This window comes from Larus michahellis, chromosome 2 (assembly GCF_964199755.1).
Source record: "Larus michahellis chromosome 2, bLarMic1.1, whole genome shotgun sequence".
Taxonomy (NCBI): Eukaryota; Metazoa; Chordata; class Aves; order Charadriiformes; family Laridae; genus Larus; species Larus michahellis.
Window position 1 is genome coordinate 93,974,405 of NC_133897.1, and position 26,631 is coordinate 94,001,035.

Genomic DNA, 26,631 nt, shown 5'->3' on the forward strand with positions numbered 1-26,631 from the left:
ATGACCATGGCTTCCCATGGAGCTGAAAGGCAGGTGAGTGCCTTTAAAATGTCCACCTTGCCAGTTGAACCAGTTCACAAGGTGGATCGCCAACAGTATCGAAGTCTGTTAAAGAAGATGTGCATGCCTGTTATGAGAGGTCCTGAGAACAGACATGACTTTGCCAGCTTTGAAGAGAAAACCAGTAACTCTTTCCTTAAATTCAATCCATTCACTCCTCCAGCAGGGCCAAATTACCCTTTATTCCCACACCGGGATGATGTGCCTTTAGCGGATCCCTGCTCAGGTTTCGTGAGTCCAGGAGCAGATGCTGACCTGCAGCCCAATGTTGGAAGAGCTATTGAATCCCTGGTGGACTACAGTGACGTGAAACCTCACCAGCGGATCCCCATCACAGAAAAGAGAGGCCAGACTGCCCACAGGAGGCAGATGATCCTCCTGGAGGAAACCAGCCAGAACGGAAGGTGGAACTCTAGGGCTGTGTCAGCTGCTTCTGTGAGGGCACGACTCAGAGGTAAAGCAAACTACTATTTTTATTTTTTAATCACCAAAGAGATTGCTGATGCTTAAAAAATAAATACAATTAGTTTCTGAACTCCATCCCCCAAGGTCCTGAAAGAACAACCTTATAAAATATATTTGCCTTGGATATTTGAACTGAATATAACAACTGCAGTGGAGTGTTTGTATGATTCATTTCCCTGCTGTAGAAAAGAGGTACCAGTCAGGAAATTCTACCAAGCATTCTCATGCTAAAAAAATAAATTAAAATCTTTGAAGGTAAATAATGTTTTAAAAAATCTATTTAGGTAAATTGTGAAGGACCAAATACAATAGTCCTAATGAGCACCTGTTTTAATGTAAACTAAAATAATAAATCATTCCAGCATCAGGAAATCCCCTGGATATTTCTGTGTCTCTTAGTATTCCTGACAAGTTGCAGAGCAGGGCATTTAAAGACCTATTCCAGTGTCTAGTTGATCAGAGAATAGAAGTTCTTTAGGACTGCCATCCCATGTTGGTCTAAGTACATATTGTCCTCTTATTTTATATCAATGTGTTACCCATAAAGTTAGATCTGATTGTTTCATCTTGATTACAGCATCAAAATGGAAATTCACTCTTTTTAACATGAAACAAAATTGGGTTGGTTGTTAATATTCAGAATTTTCTGATGAAAATTCTGCAAAGCAGAAATATTTACCCAGGGCTTCTAAAGGCAGACATAGTTAGCAGTAAGCAATATGGTTGAATTTTTATAAAGATTAAGACAATTTCAGTTATTTTCATAGAGAACTGCTCATTACAGCTAGAAGAAAATTTTATGAGAACTCAGGCAACGTGTTCATAGATGGGGAGAAGCATTTCTTAGAACACAGTAAAGAAATGTAAAGAAGCTCCTTGTTCCATTTTACTATACAGAGATAAAACTCTCACTTCACAGTTAGCTATACTTTATCCATGTTATTGTCATCATAAAGTCTCTACATGCTATAAATTCAGGCAGTGTTTTTGGTTCCTTGTTTCTGTCTTTGAACTTTGCATCTTAAATCACTTTAAGTTTACTGCAGTCATGTAACAGAATCCAAAAGAACACAAGAAACCACATGGGATAAAAAAAATAGACTCTATAATTTTCCTTTTTATTTTCTTGCTCATCCCATATAAGTTTCACTCTTATTTCTCAGATATTGTGTTGTCCATTTACCTATGAAATTAGACCTCAGACACCAATCAGAACTTATCAGCTTTTTTTTTCTGCAAGCCTCTGGAAAAGTGAAGGGGAAAGATTTGAGATATGAAATTCTATCTATTAATTTTTCCAATGCAGAGAAAAGCAGACAAAGACTGAGACAGAGTTACTCTGGCATATAGAGACACACCTGAAATGAACACAGACAAAATCTGAAACTGAAGGTCATCAGGTTGGTAACCCAGGTTGCAGTCCAGAAAGTGGTCTGAAATGGAGAGTAGTTCCAGAAAGCAGATAGAAGCTCTCTGGTGGCTTTCTGGTAGTTTTTCATTGTGTAAAATTCAGTATTAGGGTGAAATACTGACTCCACTGAAGCTGTTGGAAAAAGTCAAACTCAACTCAGGGACAAAACCTAGAAACAGATACAGTCCAGCATAAAATTCTTAAGGAAAGCTGTGGAAATGTTTTTCCAAACTTAGTATTCATTTACAAGTTTTCTTGTGATGCTGAGATATTAACTACAAATATGTAAATATAGACATAATTAGTAGTTGAGTTTTAAGCTACTATTTTTAATGAGACTGCATAAACAAATTCCAGATTTCAGCTATGTGATTCAGAGAGCCCAGCTACCAACCCCCAGGCACATGATGTGATGAAAGTTGCTCATTCTTCTAGATATCGGACCCCAGACATTCCACAGCTAAGTTGTTTGGGGAAGTTGTGCTGAAAAAAAGATCAGCCAGGCATTTTGCAAGCCAATTCTACGGTCACTTTCTCCACTGTGGGGGGTGAACGGAAGAAAAAACATAGACAGAAGCAGCCTTTGAGACAGATGAGCTGAAGTATATAAAACATCTGCAACGGACAGGAGGGTCTCTTGGGAGAAGATGTAGTGCTATGGCTTTGGCAGTCAACAGTGCTACTTTGAACTTCCCCAGCAGCCTTTTGCATCTACTGAGCAAAGCAAGTTTATGGAACAGTGAGGCTCTGTGATAGCAAAGCGAAGGTGAGAAGCTGACAAAGAAGGTTGATCTAAGACTGGAGAATCAGAGCCTGCCAGAGAAGGCAGAGAATAGCTGAAGAGCTATTCTTCATGTATACTCGATCAGTATAGCGACAGTGCTCAGTGCTAGATGACAAGGTCTTTGGGAAGCTGACAGTGTTTGCCTGTAGAGTCCCCTTCTCTCACTCATATGACAACAGGATTTTGTAACCTTTTCCCTGTGGTCTCAAGTTTCTTTGCAGTGTTTTGGAGGACCTCAGAATTTGACCACGCAAGTATATTTGTACCTGGAAACCTGGTGACGAAGCCCTCATATCCAGTTTGTAATTATTATTCTGTTTTGTGTGGCTTAAAACAGAGATGGGCATGGGTATTGTAGAAAGAACCAGGGTGTTTGATAAGTGTGATAAGGAAGAGAGATGACTTCTTGCTCCTACTGGAAGCTGACACATCTGTAGATAGCATTTTCTTCAAAAACTGGGAAATGGGAAACACTATGGAGTTTACCTATAGATTTGATAGTAACCCTTTTTTATAAGAAATAAGCAGTTAACACATGCTGCTGCTAGAGAAGCCATATTTGGGTTTGCCCAAAAGCCCAATTAGTTCAGTATTCCATCCAAGACTGGATAATTAACAAAAAAGTCATCATACTTCCTCCGCATGTTTCGCTATCATGTGATGATTTGTGGACCACAGATTTGTGACCAGGAGATGATGTGTTTGTAGTTTGTTGTCATGGATTCATAGATTTGCCTTCATTAATATATCCGCTTGCTTTTTGAACCCATCACTTAACTTCCAACCCTCTATTTCCATGAAATTTGTGAATATGTTAAGCAACAAAGTCCTAAGACTACATGGGCTACCTCCAGGTCTCTCTACAGATGACCTTCATCACCCTGGAAACTTGATCATTTACCCCTTCCCTCCTTCTCTGATCTTCTAATCAATTATTTATCTGTGTGAAGATCTAATCTTTATTCCATTGTTACTTTAAGAGGCTCTGTTGAAGAATTTTATGCAGATCTTGTTGAAATAATTGTGGTCACATTAAACACATCCCACATCCCAATGGCTTTCGTATAGGAAGAGTTCCCTTCCTTGTGCTTACTCTCCTGAAGTAAGAAGCATTTTCTCCAGAATAACCATTACTCTGGAGAAGAAATATCCTGGAGTAATCCAGGACTAAGCAGCACGTTGAATGTAAGGCATATCAAAGTAGGTTTCCAGCCTCTCCTACCTTTCAAATAATGATAGAAAATGACTGTAGGCAATGCTGGTGCAGCCCCAATTTGTCATCTGGAAATAATACATAAAAACTCAGAATAACGTCTTGAGGGCTGAGTGCCATTGAATAAAACAACTGCGGTTTCACTAAGGATTTGATTATTTATCGTCCCTACAGTTAGGTATTTCACCATGCATCTGTTTTTCACTTGCCCAACAGCAGAGTGGCGTTTTGTTTATTCAACGGTTTTGTTCTATCTCTGTAGCTTATTTTGCCATGCATGTCTTTCCAGTATAAACTGATGGGTTTTATGCTTATTTATAATTAGTTTTCAGGAGGTGATCTGTAGCCTTTTCTTTCCAAGGAGCAGAAGAGAGAGAAGTAGTGGTGTTAATAGGTTATATTTATTTTTCATATATAAAGAGAAGTAGAATAATTAACCAAATAACTAATCAAAATAATCTGGAAGAGTTATCTGCAAATCCTTCAATTGGCATTATTATCTCTTGCTGGGCCCACTGAAATCAATACTCCTAATTTTAAAATATAAGAGGTCAAAAACAGTGCACAGTTGTCGAACGACAGTGAGGTGGAGTGAAGCTTGTGAGACTTCTGGTTTTGTGAAACCTCTCTGCATATGTGTTTATGTGGTGACATAAGAATCTCACTTTTTCCTATGAAAACAAAAAGATGTTATGGCTTTCATGGTTTCTGGGAAACAGCTTAGAAATGTGAAGGAGTACATCTTCAGTTTCTGACTCAGAATCCAAACCAGAAATTCCCCAACTTAATTATCCATGATTGAATCCTGCTTTGTCAGATTAGGAGATTATTTTAAGTAATAAACTGCAACTGACAGGTTCATTAAGCTTGTCATTAGTTAAAAGTGACAAAGCCAAGACGCTGAGTTCCCAACTTGGACAAGAACAGATCATGCCATTTTTAATCCTGTGGACTGAGCAAATCATTAGGGGCATTGAAACCTCCAGAAAGTTGACTTAAAGACAAAATCATTGCAGTTTTACGCTAGATCTTTTCTACTGAAAGCAAAAGGAGAAGTAAATGTTAGAAGATTAATCATGCCAGCAGTAGGTCAGTAGTGTCAAGATGGCAAATTACAGTATACGGTGCAAGAGCAGAGGTCTCTAGAGATGCATATGTACAATTATGAAAGCAAATGTAAAATTATATACATGTCCTCCTAAGGACATTGTAGCTGACATGAGTGTTTTACACATACAGCACAAGGAATAACAGTTGTAACCTTTAGCTCTTTAATCAATGGACCAGAGGAAAACTATTTTTGTAGAACTACTAGGACATATGGATGGATATTATTTGAGCCATCTACCTCTTTACTGTAGAGGGCACTAGTACATGCATAGCTATTAAGTAATTACAACATCTCAGCCATAAAACTTAATTCCTGTATGAGTACAAGTTGTATATTTGCAGATGGAGCTTAAAGTTTACACAAAGCTGAGGCAATGAAGATGCAGCCACCATCTTTACTGAATGCACATTACCTGTTTAAGAGAATTTTTTCTGAAAGAATTGTTTTAATTGGAGAATGATTCAGTTTGAAAGCTTTTCACAGTGCAAAGATCCACAAATTCTGTCAAGCTTTTCAAAAGCAGCAACTTAAAGTTATAGCACTCTGTGCAAAAAGCTCTTTTAAAAACCAGGTCATATTATTTCAGTACCTACATATACCATTAGGATACTAAACTGTGTTTCTTTTACTGAAAGCTGTGATTTTCTTTTAAGCTTTGTCAGAGTGATTAGTTCCACAAGAACTAATTTCATATTCTGCACGGTGGTTTTCAGCTTTTAGTCTTTGAACTATTTTATCCAAAGTATACCTAAATTTTCTACAAATAACTAGGAAAAGTAGCTCTATTATGAATTAGCTTAAATTTGCTGCATAAAGGTCTTCATATGGATTAGAATTTTTTAGGGGTCTGGAAGTAAAAAGCAAGTTGAAAACTACCTAAGTGGTACATTTCTGATACTAAATAATAGTTTCCAGTGTTCATAGAGAGAGTGGTGTGATGGCTGTTTGGCTGCCTACCTCTTTTAGTATATTATAACAAACTATATTTAGAAACACACTTTTCCCAAAGTCATGAAAAGCATTATGCTAGTTAATGGCGCAACAGTTTGAATGATACTCTCAGACATATCCCTTATCTGATTTTTAGGATTATTTTGTGGATTTTTTGCTGATGCCCTAAGGAGACAGGTTGTTTCCATTTGTCTTATTTATCTCTTGCTTCTCCCCTAATAACTTTTAACCCCATTGGTGAATATCTGCCAAATTTGAAGTGGGTATAAACATCACAAGGATAATTGCATCCCTGCAAGATTTTTGAAGGTTGAAGTCTGGCAACAGGAAAGACATAAATGAGTGTTCTCTTCAGGGAGCTGAGACTCGGGCATTATAACATCCTTCTATTTGGCAGCAGCTCATGTGCTTATCAGCATGTGTGTACTGGCTTACCAATCAGCACATATGTGACTCTACAGTAACTGCAGGAGATGACATCTTGGTGGGTAAGCCTGATTTACAGGACCTGGTCAGGGAGAGCTCAAATTATTGGAATATGAAGTTGGGAGGATGAAGGAGAGAGAGAAATATCTTTAGGAAATCAGTAACCTACTGCTCATGGAATAGCTTGTTTATTGCTCTCAGGGTTGTCAAAGATTATGTAGCTGTAGAAATGCAATATGCAATTACTGGGTTGCATTAAGAAGCTTTTACTGTTATGTTTGCTAATTTTAATACTTTCCTTTATGCAGTTAGTACTGTACACGACAACATGTGAAGTAGACCAAACCATAGCAATGTATGTTGCAGTATTATTTATCACTTACTTTCATCTTCCATGTAGTTTATTGTATTTTTTTGGAAGTTTGTAATTCAGCGTGGTAACAGTTAACTGAGCATTGGTGCATCGATTTTTGTGGGAAGCCATGAGTTGTTTTCATCCAGTTTAAAACAATAATGATTGCTGCAAATTGATTAACACAATAGGAAGCCCTTTCTTTCAGATTGGAGAACTCCAGTGAAAGTTGCTCCTGCTCTACCTGACCATATTTTTGCATTTTATATGGATCCCAATCTCAAGGCAAGTGCCTGGTACTCTTCTCATAATGACAGAAAACATGCTTAAATCATCTTGTTTCTAGTCTGTTTTCCATTTAACATTCTTTTGGCAATGATTGCAGTAATGTAGTGAAATCGGACTTTGTCATTTCTTCATCTAATTACATTGAAATAAGGGCTATATTTCAGGTAGCTGTATGCTAGCATGACCAGATTTTAATGGTGGCCATCACTCCAATAATTTTCATTTTTTGTACTATTACTCCGCTTAAGACATTTAGACTGTAATGTGAGACTGATACAACCAACGTCAGTTACATGTAACTGGAGACAGACTGAAAATACCAGAATGTACAAAAGATACCAAAACCTCATACTTGGTATAAATACTCATATATTTAATACTTAGGCACTGCCTTATTCCATAGTGCAAATCTAACTAAGTCTTTCCCATATTGAAAATGTAATGGTATCCTTCATCCTTTTACACTGATAAGATTATTCATAATCCTTAAAGTGTTGCACATGCTTAAATAGTTAGAATATTAGAATTAAATAGACTATTTCAGTTGGAAGGAACCTACAACGATCATCTAGTCCAACTGCCTGACCAATTCAGGGCTGAGCAAGTTAGAGCATGCTATTAAGGGCATTGTCCAAATGCCTCTTAAATACTGACAGGTTTGGGGCATTGACCACCTCTCTAGGAAGCCTGTTCCAATGTGTGACCACCCCCTTGGTAAAGAGCAAGGGTGACTCTCCAGCCATTCATCTTCCAATTTATAGTGCCCAGCGTTACTCAGTCCTAGGTGCAGAATCCAGCATTTGGACTTGTTAAATTTCATCCCATTAATCACAGTCCAATACTCCAATCTATCTAGATCCCCCTCCAAGGCCTCTTGTCCTTCAAGTGAGCCAACAGCACCTCCTAGTTTGGTATAATCAGCAAACTTGCTAATGGTGCATTCAACTCCTGCATCCAGATTGTTGATAAATACGTTGAACAGAACTGGCCCTAGAATTGAACGCTGAGGAACACAATTCGTCACAATTGCACATTATAAAAATACATCAGGCATATGTGAGGAACTGCAAAATGTGTTTGCTATACCATTTTATAAATAATATAACAAATGGAAGGCTACCTTCCTGACGAGTAGAGAGGCAAGGACATTCTGTTAGTTTTTAAACTTGTACTTACCATATTAAATTTTCCTTCCTGAGTAAAACTCAGAAATAGATCCATTCTTGATCTCCAGTGATGGCTGGTTAAGCATGTGAATGAAATTGTATGTTTCACATCCTGATGAAAAAGAAGATAGTAAACTAAGAAAATGCAGTACATACAGTTCACTCTTTAAATAAGCAATCATAGTATCATATATGTTGATAGCATTGCTTTCTGCCATATATTTGATTTCTCTTAGGAATCAAGTGATCCTTCTGCAAGGTGGAGAGAAGAAAAAGCAAGGGACTATTTCTACAAGTCAACTACTCAAAAGTGAGATACAATTTCTTTTGAAAACAGTTTTGTGCTTTGCTTCATTTTTTCATCTTCTTTTTGTTACTGTGAACCTTTAGGTAGCAGTAGACATATAAGACTACAAACAGTTTTTCTATCACTTGGCACTTCTGGTGTTTTAACAGCATTCAGCGGGATTTATCTCATGAACTTTAGTTATCTAAAAGCTTGTGTCCAATCTGTGCCTTTCATCTCAACTTCCTCTACAGGCGGTGAAGAGAAACTGGAGTTTCCAAAAACACATTCTGTACATCTGTCACAGGCATGATATGACTGGTACCTAATCTCTATTTATATCTTGTCTCATTTAATTGATTATTCAAATTTAGAAAAAATAAATCCCATCACCACTGTAAGCTTCTTGGAAGATAAACTACCTCTCTTTCAATTAGTGAGTGAGAAAGTTTTAAAGAAGATAAGCCTGTGAAACTTTACCATAATACTTGTTCCCCAACAAGCAACATATTCCAAGCTTTTTATTTTCCTTTAAACTAGAAATATACGCCTTTGTTATTTTCTGCATCCTTCTTTGTCACATAATTCCTTATTTTCTAGCTACCACTGTCATTCACTAATGATTATGCAGGAACTTATTTATCTTTTTTATTGTTGATTTAGAGCTTATGAAGAAGTTCCTTGGGATAACATCTTACCTTCCAAAGTCCAGCCTCCAGAATCAACAGTGGAGGTGTTGGCTGATCCTGTTTCCCAATGTTTCACAAAAAGGAGATACAATCCTGAACCTGAAATAAGCCAAGTCAGTGAACAATTTCTTGCCTACAGGTTTTAGGTTTTGCTAATGAAATGTAGCCTAAATTTTGTGTAGGTCATACACAGCATAAACCCACGGCAATGTTTTCAAATAAAAACAGTCTCAAGTGTGCATTTAAGGTCATCAGCACACTCCAGTAATTGCCTCAAATGATTTCATAACTTTTCCCTCACCCTCCCCTGTCAATTTGTACAGAAGAAGATATGCATGTACGCTACCAAAGGAGAGGAAAAGGATATTGATGAAAAATTTTTTGATAGGAATGATGCTGTAACATAACAAATCTCACGTTAAGTTAGTTTACTTGTGATTATTAACTGTAATAATTATTATTTTTACTAAACTAAAATTCAGTCCTGCAATTGGTTCTGATTGCTGCATGAAAATCTATTATGCTAAATAAATTAGGTAATGTTGCCTTACAAGAAGCATCTAATTATGATTTTAGGTTGTCGGAGTCCTCTGGGACAGATTTCAAACAAGATCTTTTACCTCTCCACAGAGACCTGTTAATTTGTAAGTTTAATTTTTTTGTGAGTATCGGGGTCCTGTGAACACTTTCTTTATGAAGTTTGCGTGCAGTTAATTATTTCAAAAGACTAAATTCAGCAGTGTTCTATAACTAGAGAAATTAAGATAGTCAATCAATAAATATATCAGAAGTATACTCTAACATGCTTCTCCTGTCAGCATTAAATATAAAAAGCAGAACAGAAGAAATCTGTAAATGAATGATTGTCATGACTTCATACATCTGATGTTTTCATTAAGACATAACATTTATGAAAACACCATGGTAGTCATATATATGTACAAACTCAAGGCTTTATCTGCTGTCTGTAGAATCAAAAACAATCACCTGTGCATTTCTGTGTCTTTTTTCACTCTGTATTTCACTTATTCTATTCTGTCTCAGAGTGGAGCATTTTAGATGAGACCAGTAAAGGGTGACAGGAGGTTGAAAGGATTCAGATAAGAGCCAAGAAGAGATGGGGAAGGAAAGGTTGGTCAAAGCAAGATAGGAAAATGATAACTTGCCTCCTTCCTGGGCCATGGTCCAGCAGATTTGCTGGGGCAAACTCAATGGACAGGTCTGCTACTGGGCATGGTCAGGCATACAGTGGGAGAGACAGGTAGCTCTGCAAGGTGGAAGGGATACAGAAAACACTATCATCATGGTTTCTTGAATGTTACTCTTTCAAAGGAATACAGATGTGGATAGTGAGAGCAGTTTGCAGGGACAGACCAAGAGAGAAATTCAGACCTGATGTTAAATTTTCCCGTGTTCTCAAGAACTGAATGAGAGAAGTATTACAAGTAGAGAAGCAGTTCATTTTTAAAGAAAACTTGCTTATACTATCCTAGGAAATTGACTGAAGTCCCAGTATCTGAGTATAAAGATATAGGCAAGATATAAAGGTATAAAGACAAGATTCTGCCTGCTGAATAGGGTCATTTAGCATATATGCCAACCTAATCATTTACCATGGTCTTTTACCAAATTCAAATGAGCATTGCATCATTCCAAGAGCAGAACTTTGGCTTGTCACCACCTCTCTTTTGGGACCTCATAAATATTCTATCAGAATATTCTGTGTAGCAAAAAAAAAGGTGATTGATTTATTTTGTCTTTAACAGTGTAAGCCGAAGCTCTCGAACCTGTCATATCCCTCTGTATACGTAAGTACAATGTTCCTGGGTTGTTTCTACTTTCTACATTTTTGATTAAGCCCAAGTAATCCATCTCTCATTTTCTGAAGCAAGAGTTGTAGATGGACTATGTTACCTAATCTTAAGGTGTTTTCTGGTGCCAAGGGAGAGTGTGTGCTGAGTCTTCTCTGCTTGTGGGTGGCTTCAGCCTTTACCTGTAAACTAGAAATCAGGATCCATTATGTCCTCTTTGGAAGAATATCTCAGTCTGTTCATAGGCATAGTCAAAAGGACAAGAAATGACACATTTCTATCTTATTTCCATTTTTTCCAAGCCTCCTTTCTGCACATATGTACGAGAGCTATCATTTTTTATGTGCTGCAAGTTCAGCAGATGATTGTTTTCATCTTGGGACATGCCAAGCACACAGGGCGGTTATCTCCATGTTTTTTCTTGTGGACCGCTTTAATAAATAACTAGAATTTTGGAGCATCTAGTGTATGGTTCAGCTGCCTCCACCAGCTGTTTTATGAATAATGTACATATCTGTGATTTCCTTTCTATTCAAACAGTGGCTGTGTTGGTGCAGTAAATTTTGAAGACATTGACAATGCTGATGTAGACTTAATCCCACTTAATCACGTGAGAACTCCAAAGCCTCGCTACACAAGCACTGCACAGTATGTTTCTTGTATTAGCATGATTTTGATACTGTGTCTTGAGACACAAGCACTGCACAGTATGTTTCTTGTATTAGCATGATTTTGATACGGTGTTTTGAGTTCTTATTTGGGAAAGGGAAAAAAACAGTTATAGATCTGGTCTGGGGACAAAAGAATGAAAAAAATTGGGTGGGACGCTCCCTATTCTTTTTAATAACTTGAATGAGATCTGATAACACAAGAAGTACAGTGGGATTTCCGATTCAAGGTTGAACTTTAAGAGTCCTTTTTAATAACTGAGTCAGTAGTAAATGACCTGCAGTGGTAACTGCCTACAGTGTTCAGTGTAGGTCTGTATAAATCTAAGGGACCATTCAGCCTAGATATACAAAATGACTCAAGCATGCTGATACAAAATGAGCAGAGAGATGTCTGCTGAAATGATGATCTAACAGATTTTATCCATCTACTTGTATTATGGTAAACTTAAGTGCAACCTGTTTTGACTAGGTATGAATTTGTCATAGGTCATTAGGGCCTGATTCTTTATTGTATCACATTAGTATTATAGTTTCAGGGAAATTATGCTCCTAACACTATGCATCATGCTTTTCAACCAGAAATGTACATTAGGGATTTTTTCCATCCAGGAGTTGCAGTGTGGCCCAAGTGACCCTGCCATCCATCTAGTACAGAATGGTTGTAATGGACTGGGAAGTAAAGGTTGCCTGTGGTAACACCAGTGCAATATGCTGTCTTGGTTTAATGAACTCTTCACGATCAGCAGACTCTGACCTAGGCGGGGATGGACATCAGAGTATACTCTCTCTCCTACTGTTAATCTTTCTAGACTAATTGCACAACCAAGTTTTAAGAACTCAGCAGGCGCCATTCGGTTTTCCTCTATTGAGAAAGTTTGCATGTGAAGCTAGTCAGAGCACATCTGCTGGATCATATCCCAAAACATCTGACTCGTGGTTCCTAATGATGCTGAGACTACCTAACACAGGCATTCCTGCAAATGCCCAGCAGCAGGAAATGAATTTGTATTACATTCAAGGCTCAAGTGGGGAGGACATGGAAGAGAAGGTTTTGAGTTTAGCCTGCACCAGGAATTTCTGCTGATGCCATTCTGATTAGAGTCCTTACTCAATTCAGAGTACCCAGTAGAGTACCCAAAAAAACTATGCTTATTTTCAGAATATGCCGTAACTTTCATACTTCAAATGTTTCCTGTTCTTTAGTATTAATGAACAGGTCTGTTGGGTAGAAGTGCATGTGCCATGGGTAGTACGGTAGATGGGTAGTATGACTTGAATATTACCATGTTAAAAATGTGTGATTTTTAACGTTAGCCACTAGATGGCCTTTGAGTTTGCAGAAGCTCCCTGAATGCTATTAGGAACAGCTTACTTTTAGCTAGTCACGAACTTTGAAATCCAAAATTCTTCATTTTAAGTCTTTCCTAAGGTTGTCTTTAGTAGCTTGAGCTGGTATTAAGCATTTATTTGCAAACTTTTGAGGAAGTAAAATGGTAAAAGTAACAACATAATGGTAAGAACTAAAAACAATAAAACAAAAGAGGAAAGAGATTGTTCTGTTTACTTAATCAAATTTTCTCTTTGCATAGGCCTTTCCTTTCTGTCCTTTCAGTGGTCTTGCACAGTCCACATTTGTGAGGAAACTACATAAGGGATACTTCACTGGGGGAAGCAGAGGGAGAGAAGCTGTAAAAATATTGCCCTCTCTGTTCTGAAGAAAAGGCATAATGCTGGGTCTTACTGACACATGGGAGAGTATGTGCTAAACATTCCTAGTCTCTGCGAGCTGCCTTGGAAGTAGCTGGAATTTCTGAGCTCCACCTTAGGTCTGTTCATGTCTGTTTCTCACATCAGTTTCAGGGAGAAAGCATATCCTTTTGCAATGCATCATACGTCACACTTGTGGGGAATGGTACATCATTCTTTACACAGTCTTACTCATTACAGCGGTAGGTTCACAGGCAAAGTAAGGTGCTAAGTTTTTTAAGATGGTCAAATTTGACCCATATTACTGCAACCGAACCTATTAGTACCAGTCTTTTATGTACATAATGCACCATTCTGATTGTTTTATCTCACCTCCTGCACAAGGCATCTGATTTCTCACAGCCTTCATCTGACTTAACTTTTGCTTGAATTAGAATATAAATTTATTATTGAGAAATGTGCTTTAAAATTACACACGTAGTATACAACATAGTGCTGAACAGAGATTTCTGAGTTTGTAGGAAAGTTAGGAGAGCTATTACCCCTTAGTTCTGCCATGTCATACTGCTGTTGCTGTAGAGCTTTGAAGAATAGAAGCTGCAAACAGACAGATATCTTGTCTGGAGCTATTTGCAGCATCATGGTGTCATGGTGGATTTATAAATTTGAGCAACAGGTCTATCTTCTCCAGATTCTCCATGTCATTTTCCTGTCTTTTAGTGAGTGAGGCTACAGGTTTCATTGATTTCTGGCAACCAGGAGACCAAGATCTCTGAGACCTAAAAGATTCTGACATCTCAAAATTGTGAGAAACTCAATTCCACCTGAAAAATTCTATTAAGTTCTCCATGAATTATATTTACTCTCTGTCTACGATTGTCAGACATCAAGGTTGCTATGATTTTAAGCAGAAGAAAGAAGAAAGTCAGAAAGAAGACATAAAAGTGATCCCTATTTTTTTTTTTCAACTTTATGTGCTTGCCCGTAGTTCTGGAAGGATGTGTAAAGACTGCTAGACTCCCACCAAAATCCTTGAGAATTTAGATATATGCTTTGGATTTAGAAGCCGAAATAAGCTTTGTAAGTCTGTAAAATGTAAAAATCTCTTTGTAGATAGTTATTTTCACTCTTCAGTGGACTCGCAGTTGAACTTCCTGCCTCTAGCACTTGGGCAACAGCATTGGTGCTCAGGCATTACTCCAGAGTGAGACACTGGTCTTCCCCAGACCATGCAAGAAAGTGTTTGCCATTCAAATTATTAGCAAAGCTGAAACTAGCTAAGAGTCATCTGTCATGTAATTTTGCAGAGACAAACAGGAAGACTGGTGAACCTGGGCATGTTTTGTATGTTACCGTTGTGCCCACCCTCTCTTCCTTTTGGCAGAACAGGAAACTGTCTTCTGTTTTTCTTCTTTTTTCTTAAGGAATTAAGGTTTATGCTGCAGTTGAGCCTAAAAGCCCCTAGGATAAGATCAGTGTTGTGAAAGGCTGCTGTGTATATACCCAGCACTGTAGGTAATACTCTGAAGTCCTTACCATGCAATTTGGAAGTTTTTCAGATGGGAATCCAGGTGCAGTGTGATTAAGTGGTTTGCCAAATCCCACTGGGAATTTGTAGCATAGTCAGGAATGAAACTTCATGTATCCTGAGCACTAGCCTGTGCCTTTTTTTTTTTTTTTTTAACCAAACTCCAAGCTTTCAGCTATTGAAATGAAGCTTTGTTGAAACTTGCTTTCAAAAAAACAGTAATGAGCACAAAATGATGGCCATAGTTCTTAAAAGTTCACTTTAAAGTGAAGACTTAGGAATATAAGTCATTTTTTATCCAGTTTTTCTCTGTGGTTCAGACATGGAATAGCTGTGGGAGCCTACGCCACATGGCTGTAAAAAGCCATGTCATAAGTGTTGTGACTCATCTAGAAGTGCTAAATTTATGAATCTGAATTTACTAATCCAGACTATGTTTGTGATCTGGTGGTGGTCTAGGGTGATCAGTAGGCATTTCCATGATGGAGCTGTGGCAGTGCTTTTCTCGGTTTAGACTCCTCATCTTCACATTTGACCAAAGATCCTGGATGGTAATTCAGTTCCTCTCATTCTCTTCCAGGCTTTCATTAAAGCTTGTCTTGGTGGAAAGGGATCAACTGCATCATCTCTTGAGGTCTGTTCCAGCCCTGGAATGTAGCATCATTCTTAATATCCTTGGTTTGTGTATGCACTCCTGAATTTGCTTTAGGATGAACTTGTTCCTCTTTTTCATCTTTGGTAATGTTGCAATGTATGCCTAAAAGCTGGAGTCTTCTATCATTTCTTTGCCAAGGGCAACATACAAATCTTTTTTGAAAAAAAGCCAGTCAAAAAATAGGAAGTTGTTGTGAAAGAGCACTCTGAAAATCTCTTTCTAATGCAGTCTTTTTTCACAAACAGATCTCCAAAAATCTTTTATAAAACTTATCATGATCTCGTTTTACAGCTCAGTGCTCCATCGAGTGGACTGCATTGTCAGAGCACAGAAGTTGTAGGATTGAATCTCATCTTTTTATGCCACTGACTAGCAAAGTTCCAGATTTAATGTTTTAATACCTTTTTTTGTATTTTCATTATATGCTTGTGTAGTTTTGTTAGGTATACTGGACAACAGCTGTCCAGTGGCTTAAGTGGCTTTCATTGTATTTTTAAATTTAATGATTTTTTGTGCATAGTTTCTTTTTCTTGTGTTTTGTTTTTTTTTTCCTACTTTCTCTACTTGTCTGCCTACTTTATACTCTTTTGTTGTATTTGCTTGCTTTTCTTTTAGACACGTGAAGTGTAAATTCCATTGTAATCAGTGAGTTAAAGGTATCTGCTTAATAAGATTTCCTGAACAGGAATAGAATTGAATATCTGTTCATATATTTTGCAGAGCCGAGACGTCTATGATTTGTTTTAGAAGATTTTGGACTCTGAATTGATTATGTCTGTTATCCATGATTATTTTTAATTTGTTTCTTACTGACTTGATTATTAATTATTTGCTTATAATATTTATTTATTTGTGGAAGATGAATACTGCATTTGGTTTTATATGTCACATAGCTAACCATATACTAGGTAGGGAAGCAACTAAGAGCTAAAGAGTATGTTTTGTGCAGCCAGCCAGGCTTTCAAAAATAGCTTAGCAACCACATATGAAAACCGGAATTCTGAAAGAGCTCACATTCTGGGTGCACATTGATTGCTAAGCTCCTGTGAAAATCTGGCCACAAACACCACAATGAAACTTATAGGTGCTGAGCACTTTTAAAAATCTGATCCCCTATGTGTAAGCGCTGTTCCGACCCGCATGTATATCAAGGAAGAAGAGGATGGTCTGTATTCTAAGGAAACACTGTATTGTCAGCTTCCCTGGGCAAGCTACACAGAGGAGGAAACTTTGCAGCACAGCTACAGTGACTTCCAGAAAGGCTCAGACTGCTAAATTCTCTGGTCACTTTTGAGAGGCTCTAGGTTATTAATAAATGAAAATAAGTAATGACCCAATTCATTCTTTCTTGTTATTAACAACTACTTTGAAAAAATATCTTTCTTATTCAGAAGTGTATTTTAAACCTAATAATTTTGAAAACCATACATAAACTGATTTTTACTGCATCATATGGATTCCCACCATAATCATCTGCTGTTCTCTTTTTCTTAAACATCTTTATAGGCATGTAATTTTATATAGTTCTCCTCCACCCCTAGTTACCAGCTTTTTCCTTTGTTGACCTCTTCCCCAATCAGCTGCTGAAACAAGGTTATGCCTATGTGGTATTTTAGTTCTGCAGGTGTTTTAAGGGTCAATGGAAAAAAAGCCTCCTACGCTGGTGATGGGGATTTCCTCTGTAGCATTCATGGGCAGGGCTCCGGTAAACGCTCAGTCTGACAGACACAAATAACTCTCCTCCTTGGCATTGTTAGAACTCCCTTACACCCTCAGTGAGTTAAGAGTACTTAGTGTAGTGATGGTGTAGCACACTTAGTGCATTCCAACATAGACAGCAACAGTTCATATCAATCAAATGTTATATCTGCCTTGTGCTTTTCTCTTTTGTGTGTCTTTTATATTACAGCACTGTGGTACTTATTGCAGCCTACCTCTTGAAATTTGGCAAAAGGAGTTAGGACAGAGATTATGTTTTCTTGTTCCGTATTAAAAGCCTCTGCCTCCAGAACTAAGTAGAAATCTGGGAGTCGTTAGCATTTTAAAACTTGCTACTCATAATTAATCAGCTCTCATAATACCCACAAGAGGGCAGTGCTTACACAAGCATGTGCATTATAACGGTGTGTTACTTGGCAGCACTTTTGGAGCACCAACCAGTTCATTGCTGTAACATTGGTAAAGTAGATTATAGTCTTCGGTTTTGAAAGATGAAGACCGAGGAGGCTGAACTGACTCGTCCAAGGCCACAGAAGTTGTCTGTGTCAGAGAGAGGACAGGATCTGACCAAAATCCATGTCTGGAAGCAGTTCATTGAAATGGGAACTTAATACATACAGTTTCTAGGAAGACAAAGTCCTAAGCGTTTCAAGTCCTGCAGTTCTTACACAAAGCTATTCTCTGAAACTACTACCCTTTTTCTTGTTTTCTCAAGCTCATTGGGCAAAATGCTACTATCACGTCAGTATATCTGTAGTGACTTCAGTCGTATTTCTTCAGTGTAGTCAGCTTCCAACTGACTCTGGGCATGCATCCCTTATCATTTCAAGTTACCACAGAAACCTCACAGGCCACAATTAGCTGGGGCCAGGACCCTCTGCTGCCTTGCACCTTGCATAGTCATTTTCAAGGGCTGCCTAAGAGCTTTCCCACAATGTATCTTTTCTTCAGAAACTGACAGCTTGTCCACCAGCATTTTTAGTGATTTTCCAGTTTGAGTCATCCAGGGGGTTGAGGGTGGGGTATGCTGAAATACCCTACTTTGGCATTTTCCAAATCAGATTTTATTGCTGGCTTGAAATGCAATCTTGTTTCTGAAAAATATTACCCCCTATTAAAAAGGGGGGTTGAAAAAGTTGAAAGCAGAATAAAACTGTTTGAAATTGTGGAAACAAAATGTCCCAGTTGAACATGATTCAAAATATTTCTGTGGAATTAGCATTTTGATGGTTTTATCCTTTTAGAAACCCCAAATCCTTTTGTAAATATCCTTTCCCTGTCCTGCTTTGATGGCTGAGGGAGGAGGTTATGAAATGCAACTGAGAATGCTCTGTTCAAAAATCCTGCCAGTCCCATGCTTTGCTCTGCATGGAGCACCTTGTTTTCATTGCACAAATTCTCTCAGGTATATTCTTTCCCAACACAAGAGGCTGTATACATTGAGTTTTCTGACATAGGATCATGTTTGAAGCATTTTTACCACAGGTTATTCTGCTTGGCCAATAGGATTGTGGAGTAAAAGAAGGGCCTGACATACCAGTCTTCCTGGATGGGAATTTGAGGTGGAAGCCAGTTGTGAGTCTTATGTACTGTGAGTGAGACCTGAGAGGCCTGTTTTATAATTGCAATAACCAGAAGAGCTCATTAATGGCTTGATCTTGTGATTTAATTCTATGAGATTATACAACAGTGTTTCTAAGAAAGAGTAAGTTGACAGGAATTCTTTGTTCATAAGTGGAAGGTAAGAATCTACCAGTTTGCTTTCACTAGACAGAATTTTTGAACAAAAAACTTGGATACCTTAGTCATTGAAGCTGAAGTGCTAGATACAAGGTTTTCAAGAATTACAAGCTCTTTGGGGGAATTTTGATTTTGCTCCCATAAAAACAGCTGACATGGAATTTACATGGCAAACCTGGGCATTCCATGCCCTGGAGACACCCTAAAGCATCACTCCCAGCTGCTGCTTCAGTACAGTATGGGTCTTCTGTGGGTCCTGTGCTATGGGGTGTTCTCTCACATACCTTAAGACATCTCAAATAGCTCTAAATGCCAGTATGGGTGACCCAACTAAATTAAGTAAACTCACATGGACCTGCTGGAGCGAGTTCAGAGGAGAGCCACAAAGATGATCAGAGGGCTGGAGAACCTCTCCTATGAGGACAGGCTGAGAGAGCTGAGGTTGTTCAGCCTGGAGAAGGCTCTGGGGAGACCTTACAGTGGCCTTCCAGTACTTAAAGGGGGCCTACAGAAAAAATGGGGAGGGACTCTTTTTCAGGGAGTGTAGTGATAGGATGAGGGATAATGGTTTTAAAGTGAAAGAGCGTAGCTTTAGATTAGATATTAGGAAGAAGTTCTTTCCTGTGAGGGTGGTGGGGAACTGGAACATGTTGCCCAGGGAAGCTGTGGATGCCCCATCCCTGGAAGTGTTCGAGGCCAGGTTGGATGGGGCTTTGAGCAGCCTGGTCTAGTGGGAGGTGTCCCTGCCCATGGCAGAGAGGTTGGAACTAGATGATCTTTAAAGCTCCCTTCCAACCCAAACCATTCTATGATTCTATGATTCGAATCTTCGAAGGCAACCCAGGGTGGACATACGAAACAGAGGCACACCGAAGCAGAGGCACTCAGAATCACTACATTCCACTTGAAAAATCTTAGAGCTTGCACAGATTCAACTGTCAACACTGTATGTTTCTTCTTACTGTTGGGACAAAGAGCTGCTAGCATGATAACAAGGAAGCGTATGAACAAGAGAGATGTCATGGTTACAGAAAGCAAGCTTGATGACGACAGCATAACCACAGAGGAGTTTTGTATGTTGCCCAGTGGTAGCCTGGTACTTGGTTGTTTTCTTTAGCAGCAACAATCTGGTTTAGCAGCTCATCAGAGAAAACACACAAGAGCTAGACCAGTATAATCCAAAAACAAAAAACCAAAGGGGTATTTTTTTTTAACCTCAGTTTCTTCTGCTTTATCACATACATAACCGCAGCACATTTTTGCGTCTTCTTTGCAGGTTCCCAGGAGAGCAGCTGCTTTACTGTAGTGTAAGCTTTTACTATCCTGGTACTTTAACTTCTCTCTGCCCATCTCTCTTCTCTTTCAGAACTACATCCTTCCCACCTGTTATGAATATACCAACTTCTGTCAATCCTTTCTAACAAACAGTCCAGAACAAGTCTTCATCTTGGGTAATCTCTCAGGCTTGATTTTTGAGTCCCATTTAGCCATTTATGATGCTTTCTCTTTCATTCTAGTTTCGCAAGTTTTAAAGGTCAGAAGATTTTATCAATCAGATGCCTAACAGTGCATAATGTATTCTAATATCTCCACAGTTGTATAGTTATTATGTGAGTTAACTCCAAATAGGCTTATAAAATGTTGCAAGTTAATATGGGGCTTCTTGTGATCTCCTTCCCTTCTCTCTGACACTCATACAATTTCAGGGAAGTCAGTGGAATGTCTTTATTGCATATGAGAGATGTATCTTGGTATGTAGCACGTCACCAGGGCAATAAAACTCTGTTCACAGTCTGACTGATTCCTTCAAAGTGTTATCACATTTTCAGGTTTAGATGCGCTTATGCTCACACACACCCAATGACCGTTGTGTCCCTCAGTGGGATCCTTGCATATGCAGATGAAATTTTCTGCAGAGTTACCTAATCTGCATGTAACCTAACAATTGTCTGCTTTGACATGAAAAAAAGCAAATTTGTCTGCAAGCCATTTTGGCCAATTCTGAAAATACATTCCACTGTTATACTAGATTTTCAGGCCTACTTGTTACCTCTGCATGGCTGCTGTCAAGACAGAGAGCAGATTTGTTACTTGCTCGCCCAACTGCTTGGCAATTCCCTGTAGGTGACAGCTTCCCAAGCGCTGCAAAACGGCTGTACCGATTCTACAAAGCCATCTTCTCTGGATGGTCATGTACTGGAGCATGGCACAGGGAGTATAGCAGTATATGAATGTATGTATAAGTGTAAGGCTACTCCAAAATAAAGAACTAGATGTTCTTTCTGCTAACTATGGGTACAAAGACTTCAGCATATACCGCCAATGCTCCTGTGGCAAGTATAGTTTACCCACAGTCCTTTGTTACAACTGTGGTAGGAAGATACGGCATTTTGTTATTAACTCTGCTATTCTCATGAGGAATTTCAGAACCAAGTTTCCTAGTACACAAGTCAAAGAATTTTCTGATAAATCACGTCTCGCACATATGTCTTTGCATCTTGTGCTGAACCTAGTTGCAGAGAAGGAGCTGATCAGCTGTACTGAAACTAATAGCTCTATGCAGTTTATAGTTATAGGAACTGTTTATTTTTACCCGGAGTACAGGGGAACCAAAAAATACCTCAGAGATAATTTTAAAGGAGGCACTGTTATCGTTCATGTGGTCTGAAGACCCACAAAGGACTAATGCAGGCAAGGTTTACAATCCCAAGTTTTTAGTTTAGTTAGTGGATGGAGCAGCTTGTCATGAGCTCTTAACATCCATGTGTATGGGCAGTCTGGATATATGTATAATTCAGCAGTGTCCTATTTTGAGCTGTCAATATATAACAGTACTGATGATACTCTAAGTAACTTTGTGCTGCAAAAAAAGCTGCCATATAGAGTATTTTATTTTTAATCTTCATGGTTTATCTCTCTGAATTCATATTAGTTCCTGCTTTTTTTTTCTTTAATTTTGTCCACCTCTGCTTCATCTTGCAGCAATTGCTATCAAAATTTTCTGTTGTGCTACCTCAGATAAGTAGAATTCTTTCCTTCGTCTCTTTAAGGAACTTTCTTTTTGGATTTCACATTAAAACTTAGTATCAGAATTAACAAAAGGCTTTAGACACATACCGTCTCATTCCACTGGTGTACTTGAGCTAAAATATAAGTTCATGTGTCTAAGCAGTGTTAATAATATTATATATACATCTTATACATTCTCAATAAATTGTGGGGGAAATTTAGAGAACTTTAGAATCATTTGGGAAATTATTTGGTTTTAGGCCATGAAAAATTACTCCTGTTGGCTAATGCCTGCTACCTAAATGTCATGTTTGAAGCTGGAACCTAAGTATGAGCTAAATCTGTGTCATATTTTTAAAGAATATTTCCTTGCTTTTTGTGCTCTTTGCAAACCCCATGACCCCATTTTTAATTTGAGATTAAATGTTGCTTGTAATCATGAATATCATACAGATTTTTAACCAAAATAACGGGAGGTGGGCAGGGGGGGAAGGAAAAGTCACCTAAGCACTGACTTTTGCCGTGTCTAACCAAAGATTTTGGGTCAGATCATCAGCTAGATCATCATGTTGTTTTGCTGATCTTGCTATGCCAGGTCGTACATTCTAAGGACTACTCATTATATTATGAAGAGTTTTTACCCCATCCATCTTTGATATACAGTAGCTATTTTAGAAGTGATCCATAAGTCATATTTCAACCCTATAGTCATTTAATTTACTCTTTCTCCATCCCCCATCCCCCCTTTAACTTTTTCCTTTAGCACTCCGAATATCCCTGGATACACTGGCAAGGTTCATTGGTCAGCAACCCACCCGGCAAATTCTAATCTTCCATCAACAACCCCATCAATAATTGCACGACTGCATGGGTAGGTATGAGGTATATTTCTCAGCTTGTTCAGAAAGATTACAGGGAAAATCATAATTGCATTTATTTAGTTAAAGAACAATTAAATGTTAAGCATGACATTCCATTGTCCTAAAAAATACAGAACATTTGGGGTTGCATCCCACCACGTTGTCATGCTAACCTGAAATCCTTTTGAGGTTTTAGAATTTTTCTGGACCATCATGATGTATGTGCTGGGAAGGTACTTCAACACTGATGTAAATCATGATTTTTAAATGTGGATTATTTCTACACTGAGAATTTTTTTCTTTAGCTATGTTTGGTGTCATGGCTTAAGTGAGGGGTTTTTTTTAATTGATTGATACGTGTGTGTTTTGAAAGAGGCCCATGAATGTCAAAGCTAAAAATTCCCAAAAGAAAACTGCGTGGTGGTGTGTTTCCAAACTGGTGTTGGCAGACTTATTAAGTGGGTATTTGCTATACAAAAATAGTTGTTAAAAATGGGTGTGTTTACTCAGAAGGCAGTACGAAGCAAAATCATGCCATGCCCCACACAGATGCAACCCAGGACCCTATGACTATGAAATCATCATAGCCCCACATCACTATTGTGACTGCCTCATGAAGTGAGTTAATAGCCTTTATTCTCTCTTGCTTTTCCATACAAGGCTTGTTAAAAATATGAGCCACATTTTTTTAAGTATCTAGGTGTCCAACTTGTTCGTTTCAAAAGAGCTGGACACTTCAGATCAGCTGAAAGATCCTTTTCCTTTTGTTAGCACAAAGGGCTTCTGACATTGGCAAAGAACCAACCTAGCCTTTCTCCCAGTAGCTTCAGAATAGCTTAACAATTATTTCTTTCCCCTCCTTTATGATTTTGTGCTTTAGACTCTGATTTCTTGTTATCCATAATGATCTAGGACACTATCCCAAGTTTCTGTGTTTTCCTGAGAAATTTATCTTCCACTAAACTATTTTAATTGGCCTTAAGATTCTGTTCATGTCACACTTCTTTTTCACTGTCAGTGAAAAGTATGCAGAAAAGGCTTGAGGAGCTTTAGAGAGCTGCCTGGCTTTTATAGAACTCACCTTGTCAAGTGTTTCATCATTGTGGAAAATGCACTGACTTCCATTTCTGCTGCCCTCCACCTGTTCACCTCTGCTCTTTTTCGCTTGTGGTCATACATAGAAAATGGGCAGTCACCTGTAGTTGTAGTTTGCTGTTGACAGGGAATGAAGATGCGCAACAGAGTCCTGAGTCTCTATAAACTAATAAAGCTGAACTCTGAGCAGCTTGATGCAAGACTAACTTGCTTGTAAATGTCACAGACAAATAAAAAGGCAAATGCATCTTAGCAAAGATCATTGACAGACTTCAGATAGATACCAGATTTCAAGAGCAGAAAGTCAGGCACCACTGCGATCTAAGAAAGGAAAACACATCTGATACTTCCTTTTACTTTCTACAGGTGTTACTGCGGGTATAGTTCACAGTGGATGAGTTTTCTTAGTTTTTAGTGGATAGCAAGAACGGAGCTCTTATTCTGTGCTAATGGTGACTTTCCAGAACCAGGTCGGAATCCCCAACTTTCTTGAAGAAGGGTGTGTAGGAAACTGATAGCAAGCATCGCATCATACCCAGACATTAGAGACCACGTTTTACCACACTTTTTCTGAGCAGAGTGGTACATTCCCCTGAGGGTAGAACCACTGGTTGCAAAATTGTAGCAGTCCTATTTTACTTCCTGTGGGGCTACTTGCGGAGTAAGATAGTGTTCACTGGCTTGAGATGGAGGATCGTAGCCCTCTGTGAAATGGCTATGTAAAACTATTAGGGATGCTGGAAATCTGCCCCCGACATTTGTTAGTGATGCCCATAAAAGAGAGATGTTTAACATTTGATTCCTTCCCTTTGTAAAATAAATGATAAAAGTCCTGCTGATTTCAGTGGTCACAGGTCAAGCTAGAGTGTAGTGGAGAAGTGAAGAGAAGAGAGATTATTCCTGGAATACGGGAACAGACTACCCCAATTCACCTCCACATGCTTTTCATGTAGGACATGATCTCATTCTTACTGGTTTTAAAATGGTGGCCCCTTTTTTCCCTCTTTGATCATTCTCAAGCCATGACTGTAATAATTTATCAGAAAGTAGCAAGTGATTGCATGTGGTGGATGTTTTTATAGCTGTCTACAATATATGGTCAGTCTCCTGAAGACAATTATGGGTATCAGAGGGAGTCTCTTGTCTACTGCTAACATGGTCTAATAAATGTTCCTGTCAGAAGTATCAGCAGTATCAGATAGACCAGGCAGCATGCAACCACTTCTGTGCTGTATTTCTATTGCATGGAGCTTCCACAGTATGTGGGGCAAAATCCTTTATACCTGTTTTAAGCATTATGAACTCAACAGGATTGTATAGGATATAGAACAGAAGAAATACTGTTTCTTCATCTTCAAATATGAATAGTATTTTTATACGTCAAGCTTTATTGGTGTATTTTTATTGTATTTTTATTTCCAGGTAATCCCAAGGTGAAGTCAGAAAATTAGATTTCAAAGTCCTTTAGTGCAGTTAAATTCTGGCAGCACTGTTTAGCTTTTGCATAGGAAGAAATGTTTTATGTATTGTTCTTTGTTTTGTTTTGTGTTTAAATGAACTGTCCATTGCTACCCAGAAAACACAAATCCATTTGCACCATGAGTTGTATGGAAATGTGTTTGCCTTGCCATAGTTAATATAAGGCAGAGCTGGATTTAGTTTGATTTTAGAGAGACGGATTGCACTTTTTCAGCAAGTTGCTTTGGAGATTTCAAAAAGGATCTTTAGGTCAGAAGGAAATATTTGTTGTTTGGAGAGTGAGTGAACATAATACTCTGTGATCACTTCCGTGTCAGCCCTGCTTTTGATTAGGTGTTTTGCAGCAGAGGGGCTACACCAACTTAGGTTGTAGGTATAAGATTATTTATAGTGCCTCTTCCCGTAAAAGATTAGAAGAATATCAGTAGTCTAGCACAAATTGTTCTCTCCCAGACAGTCCCCAGTGTATTTTCTAAGCCCCGTCCCAGTATTCTGTACGACTAGGACTGGGCATGTAAAGCAGGCATGTCATGGTGCCAGCAAAGCATTTTTCCTAGGCTTGAAAGCCAAACCTCCAGCATCACCAGCGTTAGCCCTCCAGGCACCACAGAGCCTTATGCGCTTGAACGCATTCAGTATGCTCATGGCACTGCTCCACAGTGCGCAGGTTAGTTGTGAAGCAACGGTGTGTGGCCAAGAAAGGCTGAAAAGAGGCAACAGGCATAACATGCCTTTCTTACAGCTGCTGGAGGGATCTGTCTTTCAGCACAGATGCTGAAAGATCCATATGTATCTGTATGTCCATTGCATATATCCAGAAAGTAAGATGTAAAACTCTTAGGAAGATTTGCCACCGTTGTTCATAAGGGGGCTGATTTTAATACTATGGAATATTGCAAATTCTTAATATTCGCTGAGGCCGATGGGCATAACTGTTTATGAAGAACGCAGTGGGAGGGAAGAAGAGGGCATGTTTAGCAATATAAGAACACCTTTTAAAAGTCTTTTTTTTCTCTGTTTTTTCTGACTGCAGATACGTAGCAACACGGAAGCTCATCTCAGTATAATCACCAGGGACCTTTATCTCAAGTGGTGACTCCAGTTAGTCCTCAGAATTCTTTCAACAAGAGAGAACAAGAAACCATTACAGTTTAG

The 26,631-nt window shown here is 38.5% G+C and overlaps 1 protein-coding gene across 1 annotated transcript; it reads left to right on the plus strand.

Moving 5' to 3' along the window:
- On the plus strand, positions 1-26,631 carry SPMIP7 (sperm microtubule inner protein 7). The gene is made up of 10 exons (XM_074573547.1): positions 1-514; positions 7,918-7,946; positions 8,464-8,537; positions 9,177-9,315; positions 9,779-9,846; positions 10,969-11,010; positions 11,554-11,661; positions 22,806-22,913; positions 25,383-25,392; positions 26,518-26,631. Exons 1-10 carry the CDS (start codon positions 1-3, stop codon positions 26,629-26,631), a joined length of 1,206 nt encoding a protein of 401 aa, XP_074429648.1.